The sequence below is a fragment of the Ipomoea nil genome, unplaced genomic scaffold, assembly GCF_001879475.1.
Source record: "Ipomoea nil cultivar Tokyo-kokei standard unplaced genomic scaffold, Asagao_1.1 scaffold2791, whole genome shotgun sequence".
In the NCBI taxonomy this organism is placed as follows: Eukaryota; Viridiplantae; Streptophyta; class Magnoliopsida; order Solanales; family Convolvulaceae; genus Ipomoea; species Ipomoea nil.
The window spans coordinates 1415939-1426297 of record NW_017619219.1 but is presented as its reverse complement, the minus strand read 5'-3'; the positions used below and the strand labels follow the sequence as shown (position 1 = coordinate 1426297).

Below are 10359 nucleotides of genomic sequence, written 5' to 3'. Positions count from 1 at the left end.
TTTAAAACGAGAGAAACCCGCAGGAAGCCGGTGAAGATGGTAAAAGTATGGTGGTCTCATCACGGAGTGGAAGAAGAAACCTGGGAGTTGGAGTTCGCTATGCGAGAGCGTTATCCCGATCTGTTTACCTCCGGTACCTCGAGTTACCCTTATGTTTTAGTTGTGTAGACTTAGTGTTGGGAGAAGGGTAGCTAGATTTTCTATTAGTTGTTGAGTTGCTTGGTGGGAAGTTTACGTTGCTTTGAAGCCTTGCCCTTTACTCTTGTGGTTGAAACTTTTGTCTGTCATTCCTTGCTTACTCTTGTCACACGTTGTGCAATCGTTAGCCTTTTGTTAAACTCGTTATGCCCAAGCTTCGAGGACGAAGCTTTCTGTTAGGGAGAGAGGGTGTGAAACCCCGTAAATCTAACCCTTAATTGAGATTAATTAAGGAATTAATCCTAATTTTCCTTTGATAATTTCCTTATAAAAATTCTGAAATTTAATAGTCGAGGGACTAGAATTTGACTAGTTTCCTTAGTCAACCATGTGTACCTTTTGTCTTATGCTTGTACCTCAACCTTTTGTCTTCCTAGCTTTAGTAAGACGATGGCCTTCCACACATGTTTTGATGCTCAAGTTTTCCCTAGCACGACACTTCACTCATTTCCCTTACTAGCCAAATCATAAACACTCCACCTTCTCTCTAAATAAATCTTGGCTTGCCCTTCAAGCTAAAACAAGAACCATCTATCCTTGCAAAGATTCATCCAAAGATTCCACCTTTCTACCTCCCTAGCATAGGAAAGGGTAAGATCTAAAGTTATTTAGTGTTTTTAGTTAGCTTTAAGGTGTCTTTATCTTATTTTGGTGTTTTCTTTGTGGTTTGGTTGTGTAAGAAGTCTTTGGTGAGAAAGAGCTTCAAAGAGAGGCCTAGGAGTGTAAGAAGAAAGAGGTTTTTGGTCTTCAAAGGTAACCCATGCTATACAAAACCTATTTTCTACTTGCTATTGATGTTTCTTGACTCCTATTGATGATTCTTGATGTTGTGAGTGATTTGATGCATGATCTTGTGATAATGCATGTTTAGAGCTTGTATTTAGGGTTCTTGAATGCTATTCCTTGAGATATTCTTGGGTTCAAGTCATATCTTTGTTGTATGTGAGGTTTTGGGTGTTTTGGACTTGAACTTGACCTTGGAGAAGAATTTTCCCGACGGGAAAATGGTTGCACAGGGGTGTACCCCGCGGGCGGAGGCGGGCAGTGGCCTACCCGCCGCCCCACCCGTGAGGTACACGGATTTATGGGCCTATACCCCGCGGGCAGGACCACGAGTGGTGGTCTACCCGTGGGGAACATATGTGGAGTTTAGCGGGGAGTTGTTTCCCCGTGGTTCTTTCGTTTGGTATTTGATGTTTTGACCTCCCGTTGTTGGATTATTGAGCTTTTGTGAGTCTTCTTGATGTTTCGTATGTCTAGAACGATGTATTAAGTATCCTTGTTAGGACTTGGTGTCTTGAATCGTGCTTGTGGTCCAATCTTTTGATTCTTTGGGCTAATATGAGTCTTGAAGGTTCATTTGAACCATTTTGGTTTACCCGTTTGATGTGCATGCTAGTGTTGACGTCGTTTATGCTAGTGTGTGTGGTTTGTTTTCCTTCTTGTTGAGGATTGGTAACTTGTGTTGCCAATTATGTTGATTATTGGATTGAAGTCCATTGTTGTTGTTGTTGTTGTTGTGTATCGTTTCATGTCTTTCATTGAAACCTCTTGATTGAACTCTTATGATGTAATCTCGTACAATCGTTGTACCTTGTTGATACTTGATTGGGCTATTGATGAGCATCAATCTTCTTGATGATGACTATGTGTGAATATGAATGAGATTGGTGGTTTTGTTACTTGAGCTTTGCTCATGAGATCGGTGGTATGTTACTATGAATTTAATGGTACCCTCGTGTACTGAGAGATCGGTGGTATAATGATTGGTGGTGCGATTGGTGGGGGACGACGGTCCCAGGAGGGAAAAGGTTGGACTCGGTGTACAGGGTGGCACTCGGAGGTACAGGTTGGAACTGTGATAAGGCCAAGGGTAGCCATAAGGGTGGTACTAAGGTATAAGGTTGGACTCGGAACTTGGAACTTGACTGTGAACTTGTCATTATGTGATTGTTGTATTTCCTGCTTATGAGCATGTCTATGATGAACTCTACCTTGTGAACGGTAGGTTGCATCTAAAGTTGTGGTTGTTACTTGTTGATTGTGGTCTCTATTGCTTTGTTGAAGTTGTTGGTCTTGATCTTTACTGAGAGCGTCATACGTCTATTGTTGTCTCATCTCTTGGTTTTCAAAAGCTATATACTGTACTCCTCAGTTTCAAACGGTTTTGACTATATATATATATATATATATATATATATATATATATATATATATATATATATATATATATATATATATATATATATATATATATATATATATATATATATATTGATACTTAACGCGTATTAGTGGGTTACCAGCTTTAATCGATGACCGGGTGTTATCCCTATGTTTTACAGGTTATGAGTAGCCTTCGGAGAGCGCGCTAGTGGAACCTAGATAGTGTAGCTCTTCCCGCTTCCCTTTGCTTAGACTTATTCTGTTTTGTTGGCCTGTGAACCTTAGATTGTTGAACATGGTTTAGTTGTAGCCTGTTCATCTATTTTTGACATAGATGTGGCATAGCACTATCCGAATTGATGTTTAGCATCCGCTTGGAGTTTTTTTTTTTTTTTAATTGAAAAATGACTTCCTAAAGTTATTTTTCAAATTTTTTGGTGTTTAGATATTCAAAGAAAATAGAGTCAAAGAAAAATATTTATTTTGTCAACAAAAAAAGGTCTAATTTGGTAAAAAATATCTTTCTAATTTTTTAGTCAGAAGACATTTTCTGAATTTTTTTATTTTCTTGTATCTCTTTTCTCTCCCGTCTCTATCCATACTAGTTTTCAAATTATTATTACCACCACCCCCACCACCACACTATCACCCACACCACCCCACCACCACTTATTATTATTATTATTATTATTATTATTATTATTATTATTATTATATTACTCCGTATTATTGTTGTTGTTGTTGTTATAACAAATAATATATTCATTTTCAAGAAAATGAACTAAACAGAAAAATATAATTTCTTAACATTTAATCAAAAAAAAAAAATCTTCTAACCTTCAGCCAAACACTAAAAAAGTAAAATATTTTCAGGATAACATCCAAATGAACCCTTAAATTAGATAACCATTTCTACATTCCACACAAATATGTGCTAGTAATGAAATAAATGTAGAAATAAATACATAAATTAGCAATATTATGATGGTTTCTCTACGTCTTATTGATATGTAAAACATGAAAATTAAACTAAAAAAACACAATAATTGAGAAACCATAAATGAAACCAACTCTTATTAAAATGCTATAATTTTTTTGCAATCAAAGAAGACGCCGGAAGGTCCATCTTCAGGTTGCAAAGCCACCCTCACAATACTCTGAGCTCCTTCTTTCGCCGTAATCTTTCCGGTGTTGTAATTTATGTCTGTCTTAACATTGCCAGGGTTGACACAATTCACCTGCAAGGAAGGGTACTTGTGTGCTGTGATTCTTGCATAAGCATTCATGGCTGCCTTTGAGACAACATAGGCTGACATGTGTGGAGGCCATCCCTTTTCTTTAGTGGAACCATTTTTGTAATCCTCTAGGAATTTATTCACCACTTCATCCAGCTTTCCAGGTGGACTTTCCACGTTGTTCAATACTCCTTTGGCCCACTCATTATGTATACTCTGAAATATATAAAAAAAATGAATCACAAACCATCTTGGTTGGCGTGAGTGGCCGTGTACTCTTCTTCCTTAACAGAAGTCCCGAGTTTGAACTCCATCTCATATGATGAAAAAATCAATTTGACCAGCACTTTGCCTTTCAATTGGGTCGGGAGTTCGAACCCCGTCTTGTATGAAAAAATCACCCTTCAATTGGGTCGGCCCGATTCAAACAATGGTCGGGAGTTCAAACCCCATCTTGTATGAAAAAATCAATCTGACCAGTACTTTACCCTTTAATTGAGTCGGCTCGATCCAAACAATTAAAACATGCTTAGGACACCTCGTGGTCTAACTAAAAAACAAGTACAAGTTTGTCCACTTTCAACTATTGTGACATTATATTTCTATTTTTATCATCCAATCAAATAACAATTTTATCTTCTTCTTTTTTTCTTCTTCCAATAGTTTTAAATCAACCAAATGTTTTAGTTTAAAATGTGCATATTTTCCTCATATGTTAAAAACGTAAATATGATGGGGGTGAATTAATTATTGTTGGTCATGGAATTTAAAATTGACTTCATTTTATTTTTTACTATTAAAATTGTGTCACTTTTTGTCAATTAAATGTAAACTAAGGTCCTGTATAGTAAATGGTTGTTAACTGTTAAATGATTGAGTTAATTAGAGGGTATAACTAATTGATAATGATTGTAGAAATGTGTTTTGATAAATTAGTTGTTAGCTGATAACTGTTTGATCTAATTTTTTTCTCAAAAAACTAATTGAAAAAACTGCTTTTGAGCAACCTTTTGAATTCTAACATTTTTGAAATAACAAAAAGCTAATTAATCAAACACTTATATTAATTTTTAATCATGTCAAACAGCTAATAGTGGTCAAATAAGTCAAAATTGACCTATAGGCTAACTATTTTACCAAACATGGTCTAAAATAAAACTAAAAATAAAAAAGTCAATAACTTTGTGGTTAAGTGACACAATTTGTTCTCCCAAATAAAAAGTTGTGGGTTCGAACCTCAATAGAAGTGCTATGATCTTTTTGTGAGTAATACTCACAAAGAAAAAAAAAAAAACTAAAAAAAAATAGACGTACCTCCAATTTTGACCATCCAGAGGTGACATTTACTATTCTTGGAGATTTAGATTGTTGGAGGAGGGGTAAAAATGCCTCAGTCATTCTCTTTGAGCCATAGTAATTTATCTCAATACATTCAGCACTCAACTCATAATTATGGGAAATCGCACGCATAAAATTGAGTACACGTCCCTGCATCCATTTAATTAAGATTGTAAAATATGACTTTACAATTTTTATTTTTATTATTATTATTATTTTTTTTTTTTTTGCAACTACATATTTTTTTTTCTTTTTCTAGATAAATTTAGAGGCCAAGATTAGTGGTAGGTCTTGAGGCTTCACCTTTTGCATGAAGACTTGAATTCACAATCTAAAATAGATTTATTTGGTTGAAATTATTATATTTTTATTAAAGAGAAAATTGTAATTTATACCCCTCACAAATATGCCAATTATCAATATCTCCTAGTTATTAGTGGTTTAAATGTTGTTCTTCAATTTTCAAAACATAACATATATTGGGTGACATTGATAATTGACATATTTGTTAAGGGTATAAATTACAATATTTCTTTTATTAAAATTTTAATATAACAATGAATATAACAAAAAATCAACTACAAAATCATTCTTAAAATCTCATATTTAGGAAAATCAATCCATATAATGGCATTTAACATTTCTTTAAATAATGTGAAATCTCTAAACAAATGACATGAAGCAAATATATACTAAATGTAAGCATGAACTTCATAATTCTTACCTCTTAATACTTTTTTTTTTGAGTTATTAATAACCAATTTAGCTTTCGACTATAATGATTTTTCTCAATTTAGTTCTAATTAAACGTCTTTTTGTACTTAATTATGTTCTCCAATTTGATGATTTTACCCAATTGAGTTCTATGTTAAGGTATATGGTAATTTCACCTCTATTAATACCCTTTTTTTTTTATAATCTATTAATACCCAATTTAGTTCTTGACTTTACTAGTTTTACCCAAGTTAGTCTTCGACTATAGTAATTTTACCCAATTTATTCCTGATTTTTCTCAATTTAGTCCTTGATTCTAACCGCTGAGGACTCAATTGACTAAAAACATAAAAGTCGATGACCTAATTAAGCACAAAAAGACATTTAAGACTAAATCGATAAAAACTACTATTTTTTAGGACTAAATTGAGTATTAACTCTTTTTTTTGTTATTTCAAAAATATCTAAACTTAATTTATTACCTAAGTTATAATAATATAATTGATAAGGTATATTCAGATATTGAAATAAGTTTTTATGAATGGATTTGAGGTTTATATTTAGATTTGATTTTTAAAAAATAAATTTCAATATTTTCCATCCAAACAGATTTTACTCCTTACCTTTAAATCGACCTTAATTTTATAGTCGAGTACGTGTATTTTTTTTATTTATTTTTTTTTTTTGGGTATACTCAGGGTTTCCACTGTTGGACACAGTGAGTAATCTCATGCTGAATTGTAGGTACACTTTTTTTGTGGGACAGTTGACCTGGAGATTTAAGGCTGCTCCATTCCCAAAGTCAAGAATCAAACACTTGATCTTTGGTTAAGGATGGATGAGTCGCTTCCGCTCAACCACACCCTTCAGGTTCGAGTAGGTGTATTTTGTAAGCGCATTTAACCACAAAATAGTTTATAGTAATTCAACAATCAATGTTTTCTTCAATGAATTTGCACATATGAAATAAAGAAAAAGGATGCATATATGCCTCAATATATATATATATATATATATATATATATATATATATATATATATATATATATTAGCTCAAATGCGACCAAGGCTTAACATGCGGCCAGTGTAGATGCACCATTAGGTATGCAAAAACGCACCACATTGAATGCACCAATGCACCACAAAATGCACCACACACCAAAAAATACACCATACCTCACCACACCTCATGGTGCGTTTCTGAACACTCTGTGATGCGTTTATGTGTACCTAATGGTGCGTGACCGCATGGCTGGACGGGAAGTCTTGACCGCAGTTAGCAAGCATACGCTCCTCCGAAAAGGTTGAATCCCCAACCCCAACGCCCTCCCCCCCCCCCCCCCTCTCCCTCCCCACATCCTAGCTTGACAGAGCATTTGGGAGGATGTAAATCACGGTGACTCAATGACTCATCAGACAAGGCTAAATGTCGGTGCGCACAATGAATCTACTCACTTTAAACATAATCCTCACATTACCGCCAACAAAGTTCAAACCTTGATCTTTTCTCCTAAAGACTATTTACTAAACTATTGGACTAAGTCCGTACGGACATCTTAGCAAGCGTACTCCACTAGATGAATAGAAACGTACCATTGAAGCTCTTAGAGCGCTTTCATTAGCAGCAAGCCCAATAACTCCAGCATTATTCACCTAAACCAATAAAATAAAATAAGATGAAAGTAAATTCAAAGTCTTACACCAAGAGTATGTGGTTTAATGGCACTTGGGTTGGACTTTTATTTAGAAGGTTGTGAGTTTGAGTCTCAGTGAAGGTATTATTGGTTCTTTGTTTTCCAGTAGGTTGAGAAAGTATATGAACACATACTACATTATAATAGAGCCAGTAGCATCCAAAAAATAGAAAGTACTACACATTGCTTATTCATGCCAATTTTGGTTGATGTTCCCAATATGGATAATATTAAACTATGTGGTTTCATTTTCTTTTATGAGAAAGGATGCCAATTTTGGTTGATGTTCCCAATATGGATAATATTAAACTATGTGGTTTCATTTTCTTTTATGAGAAAGGAGGGGACACCCGAGAACAAATCAAAGCTCACTTCTAAGAATAACACAATGGTTAACGCTATCAACTGAATCTTCCCATAAAATTCTTCCAAAGGCTGAACCCCAACCCTAAGGGCCCTTCACGCCCCGACTCGACAAAGCATTTGGGAGGATGTAAATCATGGTAACTCAACTGAACATGAATCACAGAGGCTAGACCTATGCTCACTGCGCATAAGGAACCCCCCTCACTTTGAGAGGTTGCTCCCACACTGTCGCTGGTGAGACTCGATCCCTAGTCATTCTTCCAAAGTTTCACCTCTGTGACCAATTGAGTTGCCCATGTGGATAATCTTCCCATAAAATTCATTGAAGGGGTGGTGGTGCATAGTGGAGGTGGGGTGAGAGAAGAGGGACACAAAAATAATGAATCTAAAAAATGTTTTTCGAATAAAAATATAAGAAGATTTTTTTTTTTTTGTCAAATTGTGTCTTTTTTTTTTAATTTCCTTTGATTTTATTTTTTTTAATATCCAAATTATATAAGAGAAATTTAAAAAATGACTTTCAAAAGTCGTTTTTAAGATTTCCAAACAAGACTCTTGAAATTTCACGGGATAGTCAAGCCTCGTTATTTGTGCTCCAAAAATATGGTAAAACTATCCCGTTGAGCTAGTTCAAGTAGTAGGTCACTTGACATCCACTCTAGCCGGTTAAACTTCCTTACATGCTGAGTCAACGATAAGAATTGACTAAGAGACTTCCTTTGTAACTTGGGCACGCGGTCAAATTTCATACTTAGTTCCTAAAACTTACGCTTTTAGTCCAAGTTAGCACTAATTTGAAAGGACAATACTTAGTCTACTCTCATTTTATACTCTTAATTTTTACCCCCTCTTACATGTTCTTGATATAGACAATTTTCTGTAGACCCACATGATGAAAATTAACTAATCCTTGTTTGCCACCTCAGAGAGTACAAGCAAGGGAGTAGAATTTGAGAGTTTGTATAGTAAAACTCAATTTGAAAAGAGTTAATTTCACCAGAGGTTCCTTGTCTTTGGTGGCAATTCTAAATTTAGACCCAGACTATCGTTTTTGCCGTTTAACATCTCAAACTATTATTTTTTGGACACTTTTAGTCATTCTCATGACTTTTCCTATTTTTAGTAAGGACATTCTGCATATTTTTCTTTTGTTATTTTTTCGATTTCAACTGGTTTAATTGGTTTATTAGGACTTTACTAAAAACATGTAGAAAAATATGGTTACTAAAAATAAGAGGTTACCTAAAGTTATAAATTTATTAAACCGGTTGAACCCGGAAAAATATGAAAATATAAAAATACCCTTACTAAAAATAGGAAAAGTCATAAAAAGGACTAAAAGTATCCAAAAATAATAATAATCTATGATGATAAATGACAAAAATCACAATATAATACTAAATTTAGAATTGTCACAAAAAAACAAAATACCTCTGGTAGAATTAATTAACTCAATTTGAAAATAAGTCAAATTAAAGTGAAAATTGTTGGGTACTAACACTCACCAAAATATCAAGTCTTCCAAAGTTGGTGTTGATGAAATGAACAAGGGAAGAGACAGTTGAGGCATCAGTAACATCGAGGCGGTGAAAGAGCACATTATCAGATAGGCCAACACCTCTCAGTTTCTCCACAGCTTCACTTCCTTTGTTTTCGTTTCTTGCGGTCAAAACCACCGTCACTCCCTCACAAGCTAACTGCCTGCAAATTTCAAACCCAATCCCCTTGTTTCCTCCTGTAACAACTGCATACCTGCGCCCACAAATAAACACAATCAACTCAGTTAGCTAGCTACTAATAAACATATGATGTTGGACGGAAATACAGATGATCATTTTTCCGGATCATCATTTGTGTCTGAATAATGTTGGTTAGAAACCCATTTTCCAATCAATAACTCTCATTTTTCGAAGTTGGATGGAAATAGCGAGATTTTCAGTCGGCGCTAGCTAGGGATCGGAGAATAATGGAAGCTTGAAGAATAGCTGTCCAGGCATGATATGAATGTTGTAGAAGACGCTAGTCGGACGCGGGGAGCGCTTAGACGGCCGAGTAATAATAATAAGAAAAATAGTACATCTAAAAAAAAAAAAAAAAACACTCAGATGGGTTAATTGGCTGAGTTGGGCGTCGAGTAGGCCGACTCAGACACCTAATTTGACCGACTCAAGCACCGAGTTGGCTGATTCAGACGCCTAGGTTGTCTAGTTGGCCTCCACCTAAGGGTAAAATTCCCTCGACTTACAGCACTTAGCGCCTAAGTCCATTTTTATTACAAGTATGCTGTGCATGTACATATGTATATATATCATCTTTACGTGCCTTTTTGATGCGTCACTAGCGTTGATTGCTCCTGCCATTGATGACCCTATAATGAATATAATGCCTCACTCACCTACACTATTTATACGTGATTCTTTTGTGAATGAATACAGCGGAGAGGCGTGCACATCTGCGGATCCGTAGTGCCCAACTCAACTTTTTATTTTATTTCTAATTTTTATTATAATAGTGTTAGGACTCAACCAATTCAATAAGTTAATTGGAAATTGGCTCAACTACTTCGTACATTATTTTGGTTGGAAAATGATCGAGTTAATTTCATGAATGGTTTATTATTGACTTTTGATATTTATCAAACTAGTATT

At 34.9% G+C, this 10359-nt stretch overlaps 1 protein-coding gene across 1 annotated transcript; it reads right to left on the bottom strand.

Moving 5' to 3' along the window:
- Positions 1-3305: 3305 nt before the first annotated feature.
- LOC109157629 ((+)-neomenthol dehydrogenase-like) lies at positions 3306-10097 on the bottom strand. Its single transcript, XM_019305481.1, has 5 exons — positions 10034-10097; positions 9217-9463; positions 7245-7304; positions 4914-5087; positions 3306-3815 (listed from the first exon to the last, which is right to left on the bottom strand). Exons 1-5 carry the CDS (start codon positions 10069-10071, stop codon positions 3441-3443), a joined length of 894 nt encoding a protein of 297 aa, XP_019161026.1. The 5' UTR covers positions 10072-10097; the 3' UTR covers positions 3306-3440.
- Positions 10098-10359: the final 262 nt, after the last annotated feature.

Bases quoted from the DNA above. Each gene is read 5' to 3' on its own strand.
- LOC109157629 (XM_019305481.1), bottom strand. From the start codon at position 10,071: ATGGCAGGAGCAATCAACGCTAGTGACGCATCAAAAAG. The intron at 7,305-9,216 runs GTGAGTGTTAGT...TTATTGGTTTAG, and splicing joins TTGGAAGACTTGATATTTTG to GTGAATAATGCTGGAGTTAT. The intron at 3,816-4,913 runs GTACGTCTATTT...TATATATTTCAG, and splicing joins CTGGATGGTCAAAATTGGAG to AGTATACATAATGAGTGGGC.